This window comes from Zea mays, chromosome 8 (genome assembly GCF_902167145.1).
Source record: "Zea mays cultivar B73 chromosome 8, Zm-B73-REFERENCE-NAM-5.0, whole genome shotgun sequence".
Taxonomy (NCBI): domain Eukaryota; kingdom Viridiplantae; phylum Streptophyta; class Magnoliopsida; order Poales; family Poaceae; genus Zea; species Zea mays.
In genome coordinates, this window is record NC_050103.1 from 119,460,775 (window position 1) to 119,482,421 (window position 21,647).

The 21,647-nt window shown below is 41.7% G+C and overlaps 4 protein-coding genes across 9 annotated transcripts; all 4 read right to left on the bottom strand.

The window, feature by feature from the left end:
• Positions 1–795: 795 nt before the first annotated feature.
• Positions 796–5,956, bottom strand: LOC100282823 (riboflavin biosynthesis protein ribAB). Of its 4 annotated transcripts, none has more exons than XM_035961460.1 (8): positions 4,920–5,956; positions 4,708–4,819; positions 4,296–4,611; positions 2,432–2,653; positions 2,009–2,334; positions 1,744–1,873; positions 1,345–1,641; positions 796–1,229 (listed from the first exon to the last, which is right to left on the bottom strand). In XM_035961460.1, exons 2-8 carry the CDS (start codon positions 4,761–4,763, stop codon positions 966–968), a joined length of 1,611 nt encoding a protein of 536 aa, XP_035817353.1. In that variant the 5' UTR covers positions 4,764–4,819; positions 4,920–5,956; the 3' UTR covers positions 796–965. The 4 variants fall into 4 exon arrangements, 3 of the variants coding, with proteins under 3 accessions (XP_035817353.1, XP_020397736.1, NP_001149201.2); XM_020542147.2 differs by having other exon boundaries at positions 2,432–2,637; positions 4,920–5,008; NR_178194.1 differs by lacking the exon at positions 4,920–5,956 and having other exon boundaries at positions 820–1,229; positions 1,993–2,334; positions 4,708–4,894.
• Positions 5,957–6,096: 140 nt separating this feature from the next.
• LOC100284318 (uncharacterized) lies at positions 6,097–9,949 on the bottom strand. Its single transcript, NM_001175443.2, is given in 9 exon segments — positions 6,097–6,438; positions 6,567–6,664; positions 6,748–6,797; positions 8,301–8,368; positions 9,104–9,157; positions 9,325–9,413; positions 9,515–9,562; positions 9,662–9,747; positions 9,837–9,949. Coding segments are annotated over 9 exon segments (657 nt in total). The 5' UTR covers positions 9,896–9,949; the 3' UTR covers positions 6,097–6,333.
• A 1,976-nt stretch (positions 9,950–11,925) lies between these two features.
• On the bottom strand, positions 11,926–14,201 carry LOC100274110 (uncharacterized). 3 transcript variants are annotated; one of them, XM_035961351.1, is made up of 6 exons: positions 13,903–14,201; positions 13,481–13,640; positions 13,127–13,271; positions 12,938–13,015; positions 12,301–12,382; positions 11,926–12,215 (listed from the first exon to the last, which is right to left on the bottom strand). In XM_035961351.1, exons 1-6 carry the CDS (start codon positions 13,903–13,905, stop codon positions 12,156–12,158), a joined length of 528 nt encoding a protein of 175 aa, XP_035817244.1. In that variant the 5' UTR covers positions 13,906–14,201; the 3' UTR covers positions 11,926–12,155. The 3 variants fall into 3 exon arrangements, with proteins under 3 accessions (XP_035817244.1, XP_035817243.1, NP_001352742.1); NM_001365813.1 differs by having other exon boundaries at positions 11,967–12,215; positions 13,127–13,274; positions 13,903–14,013; XM_035961350.1 differs by lacking the exon at positions 13,127–13,271.
• A 3,021-nt stretch (positions 14,202–17,222) lies between these two features.
• LOC103635765 (ras-related protein RABE1c) lies at positions 17,223–20,609 on the bottom strand. The gene is made up of 9 exons (XM_008658144.4): positions 20,303–20,609; positions 20,099–20,222; positions 18,768–18,840; positions 18,550–18,650; positions 18,400–18,465; positions 18,209–18,306; positions 18,005–18,067; positions 17,798–17,890; positions 17,223–17,710 (listed from the first exon to the last, which is right to left on the bottom strand). The coding sequence occupies exons 2-9, from the start codon at positions 20,169–20,171 to the stop codon at positions 17,630–17,632; spliced, it is 648 nt and encodes a 215-aa protein (XP_008656366.1). The 5' UTR covers positions 20,172–20,222; positions 20,303–20,609; the 3' UTR covers positions 17,223–17,629.
• Positions 20,610–21,647: the final 1,038 nt, after the last annotated feature.

Consider the following 21,647-nt stretch of genomic DNA (forward strand, 5'->3'; position numbering starts at 1 on the left):
CCCGCTGGATGTACGATCTTGTGTGTCTTCTTGCATCAACCATTCGGGGCCGGGGCACGTAGCACAAATTTACTATTTGGTTAGGACCCTCTGGTCAAAACACCGACAATTTAAGAATTAAGACTCATTCCTAGTAGTTCTAGACACCAAATTACTTAAAGATCACTTATTGATTACTATAGGTGCCTTGTAAAGTGCTTAGTTTAATTAGACAGCTACATATAACAATTACTCTAGATTCTGTCCGAGTGTTACATATGAGGATTAGACACATCTTGCTCCTTGGTATTCATACGTACCATCGTAATGATTGTATCGGAGGGACTTGTATTCTTGAGAGATCACATGAATCGCGTATGTGGTCTCGCCGCCACTGTGTACTAGAGGGAACGTGGTCCACGATATTTTGGTTATAGACTCGATAGCGAAGATGGCTAAGAGCATTTAAGAGAGGCTTAATCGGAACATCGCTTATGCATGGGGAAGGTCCATATCTATTCACAAACCATGTGATTGGTTAGCTGCATCGTCTCGTCCCGCGTCACCACGTATGTTGACTTTATCTGAGTTTGTGTTTGGTTGGCTACACGTGTGAAGCACAGGCTGTATGGACAGACGCAAAATAAGTTATGTTGGCTGCATCCACACGTACACCCAAAATGAACGTACACGGTCGATCAGGCTCGCGCGAGATTGTACGCATGGGCGCGGTCATCCAATCAGACGGAAAGTACCTGGCCGAGAGCTTGATCCGCTTCTCTTACATGAGGCTCTAATAAATATTAGGGAGAAACATGCTTTACCTCCGTAAAAGAGGCGTTGATAAAAGTTTGTATCTCTATTATACTTAATAATTTTGCAGTTGATAAATAAATACTCTGCAATACTCGTTCTCAGTGGAATACAAGAATTTGTGGTTATATTGGTATCTTTTCCTAAAAAAACGACACCGTATAGTTTTTTTATCAGTTTTGGTTATCGTCGTCGTCTTGTTCTGTGGGGGCCTCTTGTGGGTTGGCGAACTCCGGCAGGCTTCCCGGGAGATCGGAGCCGTAGACGTGGCCCATCTTGGTGCGCTTGGTCTCGAGGTACTTCTGGTTCTCCTTGGTGATGGGAGAGATCACCGGCACCCTCCCCACCACGGCGAGCCCGTAGCCCTTGAGCCCGATGAACTTGGCGGGGTTGTTGGTCATCAGCCGCATCGTGCGCACGCCGATGTCACGGAGTATCTGAAACGTACATTTGGATCGAAAAAGAAAAAACACATCAATCTCCCCCCAACCTGAACTTGAAGAAGAAGAGAAAGCGGGAAGGATTCCTGTGGATTCTGGCTGGGTACCCTACCTGGGCGCCGATGCCGTACTCGCGGGCGTCCACGGCGAGGCCGAGCTCGACGTTGGCCTCGACGGTGTCGTGGCCCTCGTCCTGGAGGTTGTAGGCGCGGAGCTTCTGGCCCAGGCCAATGCCGCGGCCCTCGTGGCCGCGGAGGTACACGAGCACGCCACGGCCGGCCTTCTCGATCAGCTGCATCGCCAGCTCCAGCTGGTTGCCGCAGTCGCAGCGGGCTGAGCCGAGGATGTCCCCCGTCAGGCACTCCGAGTGCACCCTCACCAGGACCTCTTCGCCGTCGCCGATATCGCCCTGCAGCGCAGACATTGGCGGTGGTAAGACTTGCATTTTTTTTGTTCTGTCCCTAGAACTAGAAGATGATGGAGACGTGGCTGGCACAGGTGATCGCATTACCTTCACAACAGCGATGTGCTCGGTTCCATCGAGCCTGGACTGGTAGCAGTAGGCTCGGAAGAGGCCCCATTTCGTCGGCAAGCGAGACACAGCAATCAGCTCCACCAGCTTCTCCCGCTTTCTCCTATACCTGAACCAAACCAAACCACACACATTTCAGTTTCCAGGCATATATGCAAGCAGTACAGCACAACCAAAAGATTAAACAAAAAAAAGCAACGGAAGCTTTCAAGTTCACAAAGGCTTCACCTTAGGATATACTAACCGGATGAGATCAGCAATCGAAACGATGGGTATGTCATGCTCCATAGCCATCTGCTGGAGAACCGTTACGCCTGCCATCGAACCGTCCCTGGGGTCCATGACGGTGGAGAGAACGGACACAGGACGGAGACCTGCCAACGCAACCAGATCCACCGACGCTTCTGTGTGGCCAGCTCTCTTCAGCACGCCCCCGTTCCGGTACTTGAGGGGGAATATGTGGCCTGGTCTCCTCAGATCACTGGGCTTGGAGTCAGAGGAGGCTAGAGTGAGGATGGTCTTCGCCCTGTCTGCAGCCGACACACCCGTAGATATGCCAACCCTGGCATCCTGAAGAGATAATTTGCAGAACAAAAAAATCAAAATCTTTTCAAGTCTGGTGCATCTGGGAATTTGCCAAGGCTATATATGAGATGACATAACATACCACTGTCACCGTGGAAGCAGCAGCCGTGATATCTTCGATTTCTGTGATAGGGGACATCATCGGAATCATCAGTCTAGTCAGGTCCTCCTCCTCCATGCCTACCGAGATAATCCCAGAGCCATTCCTGATCATGAATGCGACTGACTTCTGGTCCACTAGAGTGGCCGCCATCACAAGGTCGCCTTCGTTGTCGCCGTTCTCATCATCTACAGCAATAACAAACTGGAGAAGGATGAATAGTTAACTTGGTAGCTAAACTCAACTGTGCTACGGAAACAGTGCTAATACAGGTATCACATTCAAGGTCCTGTCCTGAGTTTTGAAGCGAAGGACTTTTGCTCGATGTTAGTGTCAACATTGTTTCACTTGAGCCTTATCATTTTAAGGAAAAGTAAATAGGTTTGAGCAATAGAAAGGTGCACGCACATTGATTGGTACAACGTTTAAGGATAAGAACAGGATTCGCTACTGTATATGTCAGCTGCTGAATTCAGTGAATCATTCTTGATTAGGAGCTGCTACTATCATCGACAACAATAACAAAGTCTTTAGTCCTAAGCAAGTTAGGATATATGCTAGATTTAAAGCATAACACAAGCCACATGTCAAGGTTTAGACACGTGGATAACTATTTTCTATGGACCCCTATTCAAGTCTAAATCTTTATGTATATTTTATCCTTTCAAGTCTTATTTTACTGTCTCTTCCCCTATCAATTTCACCCTTCTCCCGTCTCTCTTCCCATTACTATCGCGCCTTAACACCCTACTACACATTGGTGCCTCTGGAAGTCTATTAGATACGTCCAAACCATCTCAATCGATATTGGACAAGCTTTTCTTCAATTGGATCATTGTTCTAAACTCGATCTCTTCTTGTATGGGCATCAATCTAACACAACATACATATTTCCGCTTATGTGCTAAACATGTCTATGTTTTTGTAGGCCACCATTCTGCACCATACAACATAACAAGTCTAATCGTCGTCCTATAAACTTTCCTTTTATATTTATGGTACCTTTTTGTCACCTACAACGCCATATGTTTGATGCCATTTTACCCACCCTACTTTAAGTCTATGGTTAACATCTTCAGCGATATCCATCACATTTCTGCATTGATCCTAAATACCGAAAGATATTCTTAAAGGGCACTACTTGACCTTCCAAACTAATATCTCCTTCCTCATATGTAGTAGTGCTGGAGTTATATCTCATAGATTTGGTTTTAGTTGTACTGAGTTTAAAACCTTTAGGCTCTAGAATCTCCCGCCACAACTCTAGTTTCCTATTTACTTTTGCCAGGATTTTATCAACTAACATTACATCGTCTAAAAAAACATACACCAAGAGATATCTCGTTATATGTCCCTTATGACCTCATCTATCGCCAAGGAAAAAAATAAGGGCTTAAATCTGATCCTTAATATAGTACTATTATAATTGGAAAGTTTTCTGTGTATCTGTCACTTGTTCGAATACTAGTCATACATTATTGTTGAACATGTCTTTAGTAAGTCTGATGTACTTTGTTGAAATTTTAAGTTTGTCTAAAATCCAACCCATAATATTTTTTAGTATTTTATCATAAATCTTCTCAAGCATGTATTGCACAGTACACGAATATGATCTCCAAGTAGGACAATCCAATCTAGCCTGATCATGCACGTTCAATGCCCATGAATGGAACAAAGCGCAGGGATGAGAAGTGTAATACATGCTGAAACTATGAAAATAATAAAGAATACTGGATCCATGCCCAGGTTCAAAACAAACTATGAGATACAAAACATAGTAAAGACAAAATTATAGCGATGAAAAGTGTTAAGGTGTGAAATACACTTAATGTAGCCATTCGCCTACCTTCCCTTCACGCAAAGCACCTATAGCCTGGTCGATCGAGGAGAACCCATCGGTAGGTTTGTCTGGATCACCCTCTGCGTCACTGACAAAGAAATCTCCAGTGTCCTGAGTGATTTCAGCACCGACAGTTCTAAAAGAACCAGCAGACGCATCGAGTCCCTGGAAAACAGGTCCATTACTGTTCTCGATGAAATGCTTACTAAAGCGCCCTGGACCACCGAGTTCATCGCCGATCGCGTAACATCTTAACTTCAAGCATCCCTTTTTTATGACTGCAAATCCTATACTGTTGAGGCCACCAGGACCCTGCTGCAACCTGAAAAGATTGGAACAACTGGCAGGTTACAGAGAAAATACACGAACTCTTCAAAGGCCTTCTTCCACAGACAAAAGAGTTGGGAGGAATCGATACCTCGTGTTTGCATGAGCGTGAGATGGCAAGTGGGAGCTCAGAAGAACACGGTCCATTTGGTGATCCCAGGCTCCCAGTTTGCAAAAGCGTTTGGCTTATATACCTTTATCGCCTGCAGTGTCACAGCACCTCTCAGCCCGTCGTTTGGAGTTATCTGCTCATGCAGATAATGGAAGGAAAAAAAAAAACCGACGGAGTGGAGGGAAACTGACCACATGTTTCTGAGCTGCAAGATAGAAGCAGCCGAATCCGGCACATCGCACACTTCAGGTGATGACAAAGAAACCACGCTTCCAATGCCTTCTGCTATGGGTCAAAAGAAATGTAAGCTGGACGAGACAGCGACAAGTGAAAGATATTTTTGCAGATAGCATCTTTTGGACGGTTTCACGAGATAATGTATCTTCTTCCTTCCAGGTCAATTTCCATCGGAAGTGGGTAGAAGGTTTGCGAGTTCTCTCTTTTTTTTTCCCAGTCAGTAAATGGTCACCACGTTGTAAAAAAAAACAACAACAGCGATTTCATCAGTTATAGACTGTGTGTGTGTGTGTGAAGTGACGGTGAGCATTTCTTTTGAAGAAATCTAAATGCTTAAGCAACATTTGAGACCGGGAGTTTCATGAATGAATTTGAAAGTGTCGGCACTTCGCACTGGAGAGTAGCAGAAGATCCTACCAAGAATCAGGCATCAAGCCAGTTGCCAGCCTGAAAATCAATCGCCTTCAACCTTCAGCTCCTTTCACAAATACTTCCACCGCTTGCAGGACAGAACAACCGAACCCGTTGGTGAAGAGGCCGCGTCATTTGAGGAACGGAGGCCATGGTCGCGACCGCAAGCAGCCGCGGCCAAGTGGTAGTAGAGTCCCCGAACGAAGGAAGCAAGGGCGGGCGCGGCCATGGGCGCTAGGGAAGGTACGTGCATCCGTCTGAAAAGAGTGGAATAGTGAGCGGTGGCTGCCGCGGCGGGGGTGTGGAGGTCTTGGCCGCCGGCGGCAACGTTAGCATTTGGGAGGTCGCGGAATCGGCAGTTCCGCCGGCCGCTTCAGACCGTAGATGCTAATGCAGTATTACTTCCATCCTAAAGAAAAAAAAATCAACCATCACATTCACATATACTAATTTGGTGTTTATCACATTCACATATACTAATTTAGTGTTTGTTTGGGATTATAATCTGGCCAGATTATATAATCTAACAACTTTTGGCTAATAAAAAGTGTTTCTCTGTGTGCGTGAGAGAGAGAACCACTGCACTACGTCCATGCTCTGGTTATTAAGCTTGTATTATCGCCATCTAGCATCTGACAATCGCCTGCTGTAGGCACAGAGCAGCGTGATCAGCCTCATTCAGTGTAGGCAATTGAGCGAGAAAACCAGGATCGCAAGATTGATTAGACTCGCAGCAGCAACATGACTATTATATATGCTTGATGTATGTTAATACAGACATAAAACGCAGAGCAATTGAAACAAACAGAGAACCCAAAGCGTAATCCAATAACTGCCCCCGTCGCATCAGACAACAACTCACAAAGATTTTCTTCCAAAACAAAAATCCACAATGACCCGTTAGCGTTTCACATGACAGCAACAAGTGGCAGCTGAGCTGAGCAGAGCCAGATTTTCTCAGGCCCGTTTCTTCCTGCTCCCCTTCCCCAGCTTGGACTTGCGCTGCTTGAACACGTGCTGGTACAGCTTCAGCCACAGGAACGGGTAGAGCACCAGCACACCCTGTGTCACGGCAAGGCGCATACCAGATAGTTGAACTTCTGTTAAGAACAGTCGAACACTCCAACTGGCAACTGAACGAACGCGCGAGCAGAGAACACGATGGTCCAGTTCGCGGAGCCTTGACTTACCACTAGAAAGGAACGGTAGCTCATGGAGAACTTCTCGAAGAAACCTGAGTAAAGGTCCCTCTTCTTCACAAACGGGAGGGCTTGGTACATTGTCCACACTGAAAGGACAGCAAGAACCAGCCTCGGTCTAAGCTTTAGTCAAGAGTAATAACGCTCTTGTGAGAAGACATTTTGAGCTTACTTTCTCCTGGGCCAACCCCGATTGGATACAGCGGGATAAAAGCAGTGTACCTGCAGGAAGCTCCCATGAGAACGATGATATCGGTACACATTATATAGAAGTAACCTAGCAATGAGAATTGGAAATGCAATAGTCCCAAAGAGTCAAGCGGCCAGGTGAAACTATAAAAAACGAATAGGTAATAATACCTCTTAGCAGCTATGCATCTTTTTAAACTGTGAAGAAATTTGAGAAGGCGTTAATTGAACATTGTACTGCAGCGCTAAATTATAATAGAAACAGTTTGGGATTACTTTGCAACTCAGGACATGGGTTCCTTCTTCCAAGTCAACCTATAAGGCCTTTTTTTATGGTGCTATAAAGTGTTTGAACCATGGCAACAGCTTTGGAAATCATGGGCAACTTCCAGATGCAAGGTCTTCAGAAACAAGTGCTGGATGGCTGATCGTTTAGCAGAAAGGGGTCTGCCCCACCCTGGGTATTGTGTATTATGTGACTAGGCCATAAACGGTCGTGCAAAATACTATTTTACACTGTAGATTACATTGTTTGTAGAGGGTAGTTTGAAATAAGGTGTGAGATTAGTCGACTAGACGAGACAGTGCAGTAAATTCTCACAAATTGTGTCCTTGTCAATCTGTTGAGCTCTCTTGGACTGGAGCATATAATGCCTAATCGCCATGACAAGTGCTTTGCGGATTGTTGGAGAAAAGTAAGTAAAAAGATTGGAAAGGCAAAGGCCAAAAAAAAGGGATTTACAGTGCTATACTGCTATCATACTTGGGGCTTCGATTATACGGAACCACAGAAATTCACGCGTTATTTATGCAGCTTCTTCCTCCCTCCAGACTTCCCAACACTCTTTCAAAGAAGAGATGAAGCTGTGGTGTTTGGCTGGAGCCTGAAAGCTCCAGGAGTTATTCTTTGGTCGTGTTCAGGGCATAGGTTGAGCCCTTTCCTCATTCTGGTCGGTTCTAATAGGAATATAGGATAACTGGTGACTTATTGAGTTGTAATTTTTGCATCTCTCTCTTATCTCATAGCTATTTGTCATGTATGGGAATCTGTCCTCTCTTTCATACAAAGATACAGAACTCTCCTGCGTGATCGAGAAAAAAAAAGATGTGTTTCTTCAAAATAAATAAATAAATAAAATTAGAAACATGCATGAACTCCCTAGACAGGGGTTCATTGCAGGGTTATGTATTTCTTCAAATATTCAATAACCTGCGACCTGCTATTGTCCCTGTACAGTGATCCTTCCCCTTGCCTTGCTAGAAAATATTTTAATGGAATTTCGTCTGATCTAAATACTAGCCATATTTTGTAACAAGTTTTCTAATTTTGTAACGATGAAAAGCCTCTGCAAGCCCACCCCCAAACACACACAGACACACACACACCAAACGAAAAAAGACAAAAAAAAATCACGCCAACAAGATATCCTGCGAATTTGTTTTTCTAGTATGCATAAAAAATGCAAACTCGTAACATTAGACTGCACATTAAATTGGAACATAAGTGATTGGTGAGAGATTGTTGCAGTATGGAACCTGAGATAAGTCAGCCATGCTGGACAAACTTTTAAGGTAGTCAGAGCATAGTGAGAGTAACGGATGACCTGTACAATAAAAAAGAAGCAAATTATCATTGTATAGAGATGATCCTTAAGCCATATGTTGCCGAGAACTAAGAAATAAAAGGGATGCCTAAAATTGGTAGATTAAGTACTAATAGATGCTTAAGGACTTGACATTGGTAGATCATAAACCGTAAGATGGCTGATTTCCAAGAGTTTATTTAGGAAATAAGATAGTCAAAATTCTCTTCTCAATATATGATAATAGACTTTTACTTACTGCAACATCTCCTTCAAGTGAAACATTTTTACAACTAGTGCTTAGACGTTAATACTAGCCTAATGATGTTTTCTTCAATGTGTATCAATGGATGTTAGTACGCTTTTCATCTGAATATCCGTGTGCCAATGCATTGAGATTTGAGAACAGTTTGCCGTCTGATCAACTCAATTCGTTTCCAACAGACTATCTACTCTGATATTGCTGAAACAGTTGTTATACTGTTATATGAGCAAGCTCCATAAAACTTCATATATTTAAATGACAATGAATAGGTATAAGAGTAATCAATCACTATTCACTAACAAAGGCATTTTTTTACCTTTTCCTTAAAATGATTAGACAAATTATACTGTGTACTGCTAGTGCTAGCTCGGGAGTAAGGACATCACACCATATAGATTAGACATTATTTGCAGTTGTTGGTGAGAATGAGAACACAATAGTACAATACAGATACAAAATGAAATGAAATGTCTTTCGGACACAACTTGCACCTCAGATATGCTCCAAGCTATAAATGTTATGAACACAGATGGACTGCTCTGAACCTGCAGTTGCCAAAAGTTAACTGAAACTTATCAGCCAGGATTGAACCCACCAAGAAGCAAAACACAACACAACAACGTTACAGAAACCCTAGCAAAAGCAGAATCTTTTATACGTGTGCACAAGAGGAATCCCTCTGATAGCTTTTAATCCAATCCAAGCATCACACCTCGGGAATTTGCCGGACAACAGCCAGGATGAAGTGGATCCTCCCTCCCCATTGCAAGAAAGCAAGAAGTGGCGCGGTCGGCACCAATCCTGAACCAAAACGGCACGGGTCTGAGTTTCTTCTCATTTCAGAGCATCGATCACGACACAGTGCAAGGAAAACATAGAAGGAGGTCCACAGTTCATCTCACCGATGGCAGCGTGGACCGTTTCAAGGATCGCACATGTCTGTAGGAAACCTTGGAAACAACAACAAAAGGAGAACATTTTAGAATTTCAAGTGAGACTGGAGCAGAGAACAGACAGGAAAGGAGGGGAGGCGCGAGGTGGGTGGGTACAGATGAGGTCGCCGGCGACCACGTACGCGGAGTGGACAGGGAAGGGAGGGACGAGGCAGGGCAGGAGGCGGAGGAGGGAGACGAACCTGAATTCAGGAGATAAAAAAAAGAAGCATTAGTAGTGGAAGCAACGGTCCGCCGGCCGGTGGTCTATGGTTGCTGGTGGCTACCGTACCATCCGAGCGATTGGAGGGAGTTGTAGCAGACGAGATAGAACTTCGCAAGGCGAACCATGGCTGCCGAGTGCCGAGGCCCAGCACCGGCTGCCTGTGTGGCTGTGGTTTCGACACCGGCGAGGCAGACGTGACTCTGGGCATGTTTGAATATGATTCCAAAATTCGGATTCTAAATAAACTATTTTTTAAGATTTCTTGTATTCTACTTTATGTGTTTTACAACCTACTAAAATTCTAAATGACTTAAATACAATTTCAGAATTTTAATATTTTTTATCCAGATCATTAGAATCCTGAACAGTATATCATACAGATATGTGCAGGATGGTGATTCAATATTATCCATGTCGATGTTATTACATGAGACTATCTCTCCCATATTTTATCCCCTGTCTATAAACAATATCAAACGATATCATATACATTTCTATATCTTCTATTTTACATACTCTATTAAAGATAATATGAGTGACACAAAACGAGTGTGTCAAACATACTCTAAAATTTAAATAAATGATGACCATAGCCTACGAAAAATGGGGAACACACAAACTCATTGATGGCGACGGTTTCTACCACATCTACATCTGATTCTCATAAAGCTCCGATTGTATAATAGGATATGTTTAAATCCTTTTCGGAAAAAGATATAAAATCCACTACAATATAAACAAAATAGAAGGTGACCATTTTCTCCGTGAATACAACTAACATGTTCTTCAAGCAACATGTGAGGAGCATTATTGTTTAACATTTATTATCAAGGCTTAAGATAGTCGAGGAGGCCACTCTGTGGAATGTGGATGGTGCTAGGTACGGTAACCAGCAACACATTGCGTCGGCCATATTTGTCGTGTAAATTATTGTTTTACATATATTACATTATTTGCGGAGTGGAGTTTAAAATATGGAGTGAGATAAATAGTCTGTTGGAGGTAGTTTTAGAGCAACTCCAATTGTTATATAAATTTTAGCTCTTAAATCACATACTATTTAAGAAGTTGCTAAATAACTTTGGGAGTAAAAAATGCGAGTTCTGCAATGGTTCTCAAAATATAGGTTGTAGTTGTGTTTTATATCTATCCACGTAAAAAATAGGTCACAAATGTCAACAATCACATTCATCACCTACATAAGACAATCAACATTTTTGTTTAGAGAGTTACTAAATGGTTACCAAATGCAGAGAAGAAACGGGTTTATATGAGAAGTTGCTAAATTTAGTAAGTTAATTTAGGAAAATGTTGGAGAGGAGTTTTTATGTTAACTATATAAATTATTGATTTAGAAAGTCTTTTAGATAACTTAGGGGTGTTGGAAGCAAAATATTTCAAAAACATGGTTTTTTAATGTTATGGTTTTAAAAATGTCGTGATGTAATGATAGTATTTTTTATCTAACTTCAAAACAAAACTTATTCAGAGATAAAGTATATTAAACTATGATATTTAGTATAAGAAGCTAGTCATATATAAAAAACTTTGGATCGAATTGAAGTTTGAAATACTCCAAATACCATAGTAACTACCAAACTATGGCATTCAAAACAGAATTTTTTACAAAATAAACAAACATCTCTTGTCAAAAAAAAATACTACGGTATTCTTTAATAATACGATTGTTTCATCTTAAAACTCTAAAAATATTTTGCTACGGCTAAAAAATAAAAATTGTATTAAGTGTCCAACATCTCCATTGATATCTAAAACTAATTTACCCTTAACATTTTTGGACATTTCTTTTAAACCGTATGCTGATCTTCATCAACTAGGACATAAAAGCTTTTGAACCATTTTTTTGTATTATTGTGACTTACTATATTATATATTGTTGCAAAACATATGTTAACCACAATAATCTTATATTATTGTGCGATGACGAGACGACATGTCAAGCTTCGTGGTTCTCTTTTTTTTTTCTTTTGCATCCGTTAATATAGAACATGGACATAAAATTAGAATTTTGGCGATTCCAATACTGTTTTGGTTTCAGCCCATCTTCAATAAAGTGCAGTCCTGATTCGTTATGGTAGGACATGCTAAATTATCTCCATAAGCTTGCTATTTTAACGTTTCCAAAGGGAAAAGGTTAAACAAAACAAGTAACGACAAATAACTGAACCAGTCAATATAAGAACAATCATGCTACAGAACTTTGAAGGCTTATAGATGACCATGAGAATTTTGGAAGCAATGTGCCACTCTACACATTCAAATGCTTCAGACATTTTTCTTTCTCCGTTGCTAACAAAAAGAATAGTGTCATCCAGACACAATAATAGATACTCCGTCGTCACCCCCAAAATATAAAGCACAACATCACATGAGAAGAGACTTCGCCAGATGCTCTCTTGCTTGCGTTAGGGCATTGACTAAAGTCTGCACGCAAATAACGATAGCTAGTAAGTTAAAAGAAACCAGTTTCTTCAGTTAAAATTTGAAATAGATACAGCCTGCAGCCTACCTGCTCAGCCGATGAAGCACCCTCCGATCCGTGACCAGACACCTTTTCAGCTATCTCTCTTCCTTCTGTTTCAAGTACAATCCTGTGTAATCATTCAGAAAATTATGTTTAATGCACCAAACAATTACATGCTGCTTACAATGTGCGATTCTATTCATCTCTATGCTTGATCCTATCACTTCCACATTTCAGAGTTTAGACATCAATGGGTTATCAAAGACACATTGAGGCGAGTGCATAGTTGTGGTACCTGCAGTCGTTCAAGATCTCAAACTCAAAATCAAATAGATACAATTCTTCATGTGGATAATCAGTTTTGTTCCATTTCAAAAAAAAAGGAATGGGCTGTTTATTTTGCTGATGTCTTTAGCAAACTAAGCCATTGTTTCACACATCAAATTGTGTAACCCCATTAAAAGGTTAGGCATGCTTGGGCTTGAGGTACAGAAGCAGAACACCAGACTAAACCTTTGAATCCGGTGAATACAACCATTACAAATAGAGGCCCTAATAGAGCTCTATTGCCATGGCCCAGATGAGTCAGGTGATTTCAGATCAAAGGATAATAAATGTACACAATAAAGAGAACAAGAAAAGAAGCCCTTAATATCATGTACGTAGTAAGAAAAGGCTTTACCCTCCATCAACAATTTCATCAAGACACAATAGGATCAGGTCCAAATTCTCGAGTGCTGTCCTTTTGTCAACCATGTTCCTGAAACCACCAAGGTTGGAAACACATTCATATACAATCAGCATTAACACAATAACATGTAACAGAACAAACAATGGTTGAAAAGATAAACTTCAATAGAGGGAAGATAACTTGAGAAGTCGTTCGACAGCATCAGAGAATCCCTGAAGAACTGATGCTAAAATAAGCTCATTCTCCTCTTCTCCTCCAGTAACAAAAAAGTGCAGGTCTTGGATGAACTTGTATACCACAATTTGACCATCAAACATTACAATCTCTGCTGTTAAAGAGAAACAAATAAACATATGAAATACTTGAAGAAAAGAAAAAACACGCAAACAGGCACATCAATACATCACACTCATGAGTTCATTATGAGATGATAATGTTAATCAAGTACTCCGGACTACCTCAAGGGAGCACAACAACGCTCACCATCAGTCGAAAACAATTCTTCCGTATTAAGAGAAATCAGATGTAAATTACCATCCGTTCCAGCATTCGCTTTCTGGGTTTTGGCGAAGACCGACTTCTCGAAGGCCAGCTTCGCGGAGAGAGTAGGCCAGCCATCGCTGTAGTACTTCACGGCGACGCGCTTCCCCTCGGAGTCCAGTAGGAGGATGTTCTTCACCGACGGGAAGGTCTCCTGCATCAAACAAACGCTCGACCCTTTAACAAACCGAGGCCACCACCATTCGCAGATCCCATAGCGCTTGCGGCAAAGAGAAAAAAAAAAAGGAGAGCCGAATCTGGGGGACACGGGCGAGAGGAGAACGACGTGGCCCGCCACAAAAGGCTGGATCCCGGAGCGATGGGTCGGGGCAGATCAAGAGACCGGCAGCGCCGCCCGTGCGCGGTAGAGTGCGAAGGAACGGAGGAGGACGAGGGCGGGAGATGAGACCACCTACCATCGCGGTAGGAGGAAGGATTCACGTCCGGGAGCGGAGGACGGTGGTCGGGACTCGGGACAGCCGGCAGTAGCGCTGCGCGAGATGGGGAAAACGGCGTGCGGACGTTTTGGGGAGGACCGGTCGACCGGAGGATGACGAAACGGAAGGGAAGCCTGCGGTGCCACGGTGGCAACTGGAAGCCCATTCTACGTTGGGCTTGCATTTCTCGCCCATAGTGTCTCTCCTGGTGTCTGCCATGCTAGGCCGACGTGCAGTTTCGGCCTTATTTCGACGGTTCCATGCCTCGATTTGATCAACCCTGCTTCGACCATTGGACCCATATATGTACCAATAAATAACTGAGGTACTTTGGTTTATTTGGATTTAAATTCCTGCTCTTCTAAATAAGCATAATTTTGTCTTATTGCTAATCTACCAGTTTCACCACCTTCGGCTCATTAGTTTGAAATGACAAAGTATTTTAGGTCATTATTAGGTGAATTTCATTCTCATTAAATAATGGACATCTCATATAAGCAAACATAATGACATGACATGCAATTTAATGAAGAGATATATGAGAGAGTTTTATGAAAGACGATAGAGTTTCATGGGAATGAAACTTTAGATATGATGTTTTCTAAACAAATGTTGATATGACATCCTTGTAATAGTGCGATAAAACTATCTATTAAGAATAACCTTTGGCCATGTTTGGAACTTCTAGAGGTATTAGTTAGCCTTAACCAGCTAACAAATTGTTAGCTATGTTGAATCAGGTAATGAATTAATTATTAGTCATACGTTAGCTAACAATTAGTTGGGAGTGTTAGAATCTCTGTATGTAATTTTACAGTTAACTATTAGCTCTAGATATAGGTGTACATTCGTGCCGTCCGGCCCGGCCCGGTCCAAGCCCGAAAAGGCCCGTATTGTTTGAATTTCGGGCCGGTCCGGCTCGTTTGAATTTCGGGCCGTGTCGGGCCGGCCCATGGGCTTATCCCTTGGCCCACGACCCGGCCCGTAATTGCTTAAACGTGTCGGGCTCATTTCGGGCGGCCCAAAATTCACATTAGGGCCCTAAATTCATTTTTTGGTCCGAAATTCAGTTTTTAGCCCGAAATTCACATCAGAGCCCGAAATTCAAAACAAATTTAATAAAACAATAAAAGATAAGACAAATAAATTTGACCAAAAGCAAACTAATATTTGTATTAAGTTACCAAAGCTATACAATGACTACCTCGTTTATAAATCATTTTGTTAGAAAGAAAAAAAGTATAATCAGCTCTATATAAAGTTCGTAAGTTCAATTCATTATCTAATGTTCATAACAAAAATAAAATTACATTACATACTCTAATTTAAAGGTACAAAAAAATCTAACTAACATTATCTCTAGCTTTATGTTCTTTATCAAGTACATGAAAGTATGAAATGAAGTATGATTTTAACAAATATATGAGCTTTTTCATGTCTCTATATGGGTCATTTCGTGCCTGCCTTAAACGGGCCATCGTGCCCGCCCATAAGCCGCGACCTCAGCCCAAACCCGGCCCGATATATCGTGCCGGTCCGACACTAAAATATTTTGGACTGTACCGTGTCTGGGCCGTGCTTTTTTTTCATGTTTCGGGCCGGCCCATTAGATCCGGCCCAAATGCACACCTATAGCTCTAGATGTTCTAAGCAGGGGCTTAGCCACTCGAAGCTTCTAGGTCTCGCTTATCATCACGCACGCTCTCAGAGAGACAAACATCCATTCATCTTTTGCACAGTTGCACCTCTTTTATTGCGCAAAAAAACAGTGGCTGTGAGGAGTTTATATTAATCAATAAGGTTGAGTCGTAAGACTGTGTCCAGAGCAGTTCACATATCTAGTCACTCAAAACATTATTTTGTATTATATATTACAGTGTTTGTAAAGTGGAGTTTGATATGGTTATGAGATGGATAAGCTGTTGGAGATAGCTTAAGAGTGTGTTTGGTTACTAGAGATGGTAACGGGTCGGGTGAAGCAAAAACCCTCCGCGATCACACCCGTGAAGTCTACCTAAACTCTATTACGATCGCACCCGGGTGTGATTCGAACCCTGCACCTGAACCCTTTGAGTTTCGGGTCACCCGTTGATTTTTTACTCATTGTGTACTTTTAAACAATAATTTATCTATAAGCAATTAAGTATCAATAATAATTGAGTTATATTTACGGATTTTAAGTCTTTTTAGATTTTAGATTGAGTAGCAACAAAACATTTTATAAATCATTAGCCAAGTTACCCATTCAAAATAATTATTATTGTATTTTTAATTATTTTTGCAAAAAATAAAGAGAACGGAATTTCAGATTAAGTGTAAGTCACCGTGAACGAAACATTGGCCGGATGAGTTAAAAGTCTTCACCCATATCCACACGGCAGGTCAGATATTCTAATCCCTAGCCGAGGGGCACATTGCTGCCCCAACTGCGGGCTCGAGTTCGCGGGCGGCGACTGCCCGGGGCGCTGGGTGGGCACATGCGTCGGCACCGGACTGCCGCAGCCGACTCCGCTCTGCCAGCGGAATCTGTTTGGACTTGAGCCTGGCGCTGTTCTCGGCAACGTGGTGCATGGCGTACGGAAATCTTTGAGATTTGCAAGTATACTATTACAGCAACTATGCATTAGACTATCTCCAGCAGTTTACCAATTTCTATTAGGCCCCGTTTGTTTTCTTTCATTTCGAAGAATTGGAATCTTACTAATGAAATAGGCTATTTTTTTTAGAATATGGCATTCCACCACTTTCCAAAGTTATCATATAAGCTTATCTCAAATTCATGGAGTGAGAGATGGAAATTGATTTTATAGATTTACATGTTAATTTTCCGATGTACAACTTATAGCATACTCTTCTACTTGCGCCTCTATAACATAAATATACTATATAACTATCTCTCTCATATGATTTAGAATAATATACAAATATATTACATATATAAATATATAAACTTAATTAGTTTTGTCTAAATTATAATTATTAAAATAGAATTCAATTCCAACAAAACAAACAGGCCCTTAGACTATCTCCAATAGTTTACCAATTCCTATACTTATATTCAAACTCCACTTTTCAAATAGTACAGTCTACATTGTAGAAGTGTTTTTAGGTAAACTGATACTATGAACGGTACACAAATAAAATAAATATGACACTTTTAGTAGAGATATACAAATGTATAAGTTTTATTATATTTTTTATTCAAACAATACCGCATGCACTGGTCTTATATTTCCAGATAAGTTTTCTTCTTTTCTAAATTGAAGATTCACGCTTTCCGTGGATACATACATTCCAGGTACAAAAGATAAAAATGCACCTGATATACATAAGAAAAGGAAAATATATTTTCCTTCCCAACAAATTCAATCTAAAGGAACAGCAACATGAGAGAAAAAAAACACAACAATCCACACAAGGGCGATACGTTAATCCATGCATTGATCGATAATGCAAACCCAACGGCATGGAATTCGTCCATCACACACTGTAGACTGTAGGGAGGAGAGAGGTTGTTCCAACGGATGTCCAGAGTGCAATAGCTACGTCAACAGCAAGAGGTGCTTGCTTCGAAGAGTGGAAGCAAACAAGAGTACAACCACATCATCAGTATATCATAAGTGGCTTCCTCAAATTCTTCCTATAAAAGCCAAGCAGGAAATAAATAGTGTCAAATAACCAATGATTATGGCTATCGTGCGTCTGCTTATGAACCGCAGCATGCAGATCGCTGGGCAGCTGGTGCCTCGGAACCCTGGTCTGGCTTGTTAATTTTGATTGCCTTGTCCTACACAGTGCGAGGATATGTTGCTCAGAACACGGAAGACGATGAACAATGGAGTGCCAAAGCAAAACTAGGCACAGTTATTTGTACCTCTGGCTTTGAATCAGTCTCTGCAAGCCTCTGCTTGATGTCACGTGCGATGGAGAAGAACACTTGCTCCACGTTCAGGTTTGTCTTGGCACTCTAAATACACAAAAATCTGTGAGATTAAAACAACTGCAAACTCTGTTAAGAAAAAACTGAACTGTTCACTGAAAGTGCCATTCAATTATTCAAGCCTGGCAAGCAGCAGCATACCGTTTCAAAAAACTTGATCCCATACTCATCAGCAAGTGCTTGTCCTTTCGCAGTAGGTACAGCCTGAAGCAATAGTGCCAGTAAGATTTATTACTTAGCTAATTGAAGGAAAAATTAAACATCTAGCTACTGATTTCAAACAAGTAACAATACAGAGTGAAATCAATCAAACGTTTAAGGAGAACAATGAGTTCAGGCATGTACCCTCTTGCTTTCGTCCATATCGGCCTTGTTGCCCACCAAAATTTTGTTGACATTATCAGAGGCATGTTGCTCAATGTTCCGAATCCAGTTTCGGATGTCTGTATTTTAGGTGAACCAGTTGCAAACAGGTGGTAAAATAGTTTAAAATGGAAGCAGTAAGGATTTGGAGTATATAGTTAAGAAGAGTTTACTGTTGAAAGAAGATTCATCGGTGACATCATAAACCAGCAAGATACCCATAGCTCCACGGTAGTACGCTGAGGTAAAACAAAGTCCGTTGGATCAGAAGGGTCATCGTATAATTTCAAAGTGTCGACCAGAAATGAAACAAAACATCATACCAGTGGTAATAGTACGGAAGCGTTCTTGGCCCGCTGTATCCCAAATCTGTAGCTTTATACGCTTGCCATCCAATTCTATTGTCCGTATCTTAAAGTCAATACTGCACAGTATGAGGTCCGATATCATTGTGGAGTAAATAACAAATGCTAATTTTGTATTTGATGTAAGAAAGCATGATGAGCAGTTTAACAATCTTGACAACACCAAAGGGACCTACCCAATTGTGGTAATAAAGCTTGTAGTGAAGGAACCATCAGAGAACCGCAACAGGAGGCAACTCTTGCCAACACCTGAACATAGATAAGGAGTAAATGAGATCACGCAATTGACGCAATCATAAGCTTTACTGATGAACATGCCACTATCCCTTATGCATTAACTATTCAGTCAAAAACATAACCTTGTACCTTAGCTATCAAGATCTACACTTTACATGTTGTCACAATACAGCTGCTGGACGAAGGACTCAGGAATAAGTACAATGACAAGGTTATGCCAAGAATCAACAAACTTCAATCAAATACTAGATAAGCTCAAAATCAATGCATACAGACATGGATGACATTGGAAGCCATCACCATTGTGTGCCGAGAAACACTTTGTCGGTCTCAGCAAAAGATGTCCAGGAAAGATGGAAATATAGATAATAAAATCTAAAATAGAGAGAACACGACAATGCTCTTATTTAGTTGAGGCATATTTCCTGGCTATATAAGCCTTAGCCAAATTTCCGTAGAGGCAGTTTCCAACCCAGGATTTTTCATTCAACAGTTCGCTGCTCCGTCTAACACCCAGCAGCTGCCACTTTTACAAGTTATCCGCCCCACAAAAACTCACAGCGTGTTTCATACAATTCATGGTTACATGGTACACACTCACAAGCAAATAATTATAGAAGATAGAACAGCAAGCAACATCACAATAAATAATTCTACATTGTCTAAAGCCCCTAAAGTGGGTGCAGTTTGAAGTGAATATTGTAGTCTCTGCTCAATGCAATAATGGGTAAAACAAGTAATCACTTAACCAGGAAGCATCAATTCAATTATTCAACATGTCAACCTTTGAACCAGTCTACCATCTTAATCTGCAGAGTAACATTTCCACAAGACTATTTCCAATGGGCTTATTCCTTGAACCGAAGAGTTTCCACGAATGAATGCTCATCATCAAAGGAAAAAAAACACTCACAAGTCACAGCAACTCAAAGTGAATGTTCAAAACTCACAGAAAAACACAATCCATCCTTCTCACTAGTGCACAATTCCGATGATGCTAATAACCTACTGATTAACGTATGGTACGCTAGGTTACGTTAGTCCGAAAGCACAAAGGATTGAAGGACCAGCAAGCAAGCAACATCCCATCCGCTCTCTACCACAGACGGAAGACGGATCAATCGAGGGAACACGACCACGGGCAACATGAGCAAGATCCACACTGCGCATATGCACGAATCCAACTCCGATCCCTAGAACGCGAGCGCGCGAACGGCGTTACGCCCTTATACAACCGTTTACTGAGACAAAGAGATCTAGCAGCACCCACCGCTATCCCCAATGAGAAGAAGCTTGATAAGGTAGTCGTAGTCGGCCCGGGCCCTCGCCGGCGGCGCCGCCATGCCGCCCTTCCTCTCCCTCCTACTGCCCGGCGCGCGCCCACCGGTCCCGGCCTGCAGAGAGAACGCACGCTTCGTGAGCAAACAGAAGAGAAGAGGGAATGGTGGCGACGGGGCGGAACGGAGGCGCTCACCTGCGGGCGTGGGGTGCGGGTTCGAGCAGCGGGCGGTGCCGGATCTGGGGGCGGCGCAAAGAGGGGAGCGAGATGAGAAGACGGCAAATTTTCGGGGGTAAACAAGTCGGGTGATGGTTTGATTTGTTATGATGGGCCGGGTCACGGGGTCAGTCACTTGCACTGGAAGCAGGGTTGGGTTACTTGCGGTGCAGTGCAGGTGTTTAACACTTTACTTTAACCCGAGGCGCTCAGCCACCTACCGGTGAAGTGGTGATCTGCCGGACGCTATTCTGCGCTAATGGAGATGCCGGCCACAATACAATTTCAGCTAGTAGTACGTGCTATGAGAACTTGTGGAAGATAAGGTCATTCTCAGTAGGATGCTGTGACACATCATCACTCTTAATAACATGTAAGTACAATTAAAAGAAAATATACAGAAAGAATTTTATGGGAGAGGGTAGAGTTTTATGAGGATAAAACTTACACGATTACTTAGTTTAAATCTGATGTGTCAATATTGAAACAGTGCATTGAAACTCATCACTAATAATGAATTAATAGTACATTAATATATTATTGGCCTACTTCCGTTGTATGGTGTCATACTCATTTGATACATGACATATATGATGAAAAATTGATTGGGTATATGAGTAAAGAGAAAAGAGAACAAGGGAGATACCACTTAGACACAAGATCATATGCATTAAAACATGAACCACCTAAGGCTCTGTTTGTTTGAGCTTCTTGTTAGCTTCCTAGTGTGAAAAGACATATGGTAAAACAAGCAAATATCTGTTTAGTTTAGCTTCCAAAAAGCCAAAAGCTCTAAAAAACTGAGTTTACATGAAAACCTGAGAATAGGGCTGGAAAACAAGCTCAAGACTCGTGTGCCGACTCGAGTTCGAAGTAGCTCGGCTCAACACTAGGTTTTTAAGCTCACTGGTGCAAGCCGACTCATTCTAGCTCGCAAGTTGCACCAATTTAATCAATCTATACAATGATGATTGATATTGAATAATTTTATAAATATTCATCTCGGTTTCTTAGTCTTTAATGATGGATATATGATAACTTATAATTTAGATTAGTCATAATGTTGAATGTTGATTCTATATTCACATTTATAGGCTATTAATTCACTATATAATATGACATTATTTATCAAAGTGCATCTCGTGATCTGTGCCGGCTCACGAGCCAACATCGAGAAGAGTCGAGTCTCCTTTTGCAACTCGTTGAATGGGCGAGCTGAGGTCGGTCAGTTAGTGAGCCGAAGCCTGATTTTATGGGGTTTTCTAGATGCCTAAGTTTAAAAGTTAATAGCATCACCGAAAAGCTATTGGCTTATCGGGATTAA

Coding starts and splice junctions, on each gene's coding strand:
- LOC100274110 (XM_035961350.1), bottom strand. CDS start 14,107: ATGCAAGCCCAACGTAGAATGGGCTTCCAGTTGCCACCGTGGCACCGC. Junction 13,016..13,480: donor AGCGAATGCTGGAACGGATG/GTAATTTACATC, acceptor TGGTGGTTTCAG/GAACATGGTTGACAAAAGGA. Junction 12,216..12,300: donor GTGCTTCATCGGCTGAGCAG/GTAGGCTGCAGG, acceptor ATTTGCGTGCAG/ACTTTAGTCAATGCCCTAAC.
- LOC103635765 (XM_008658144.4), bottom strand. CDS start 20,171: ATGGCGGCGCCGCCGGCGAGGGCCCGGGCCGACTACGACTACCTTATC. Junction 18,466..18,549: donor CTTCCGTACTATTACCACTG/GTATGATGTTTT, acceptor GTTTTACCTCAG/CGTACTACCGTGGAGCTATG. Junction 17,711..17,797: donor AGACTGATTCAAAGCCAGAG/GTACAAATAACT, acceptor CGCACTGTGTAG/GACAAGGCAATCAAAATTAA.
- LOC100282823 (XM_035961460.1), bottom strand. CDS start 4,763: ATGGACCGTGTTCTTCTGAGCTCCCACTTGCCATCTCACGCTCATGCA. Junction 4,612..4,707: donor CACGCTCATGCAAACACGAG/GTATCGATTCCT, acceptor CAATCTTTTCAG/GTTGCAGCAGGGTCCTGGTG. Junction 1,230..1,344: donor AGTACGGCATCGGCGCCCAG/GTAGGGTACCCA, acceptor TGTACGTTTCAG/ATACTCCGTGACATCGGCGT.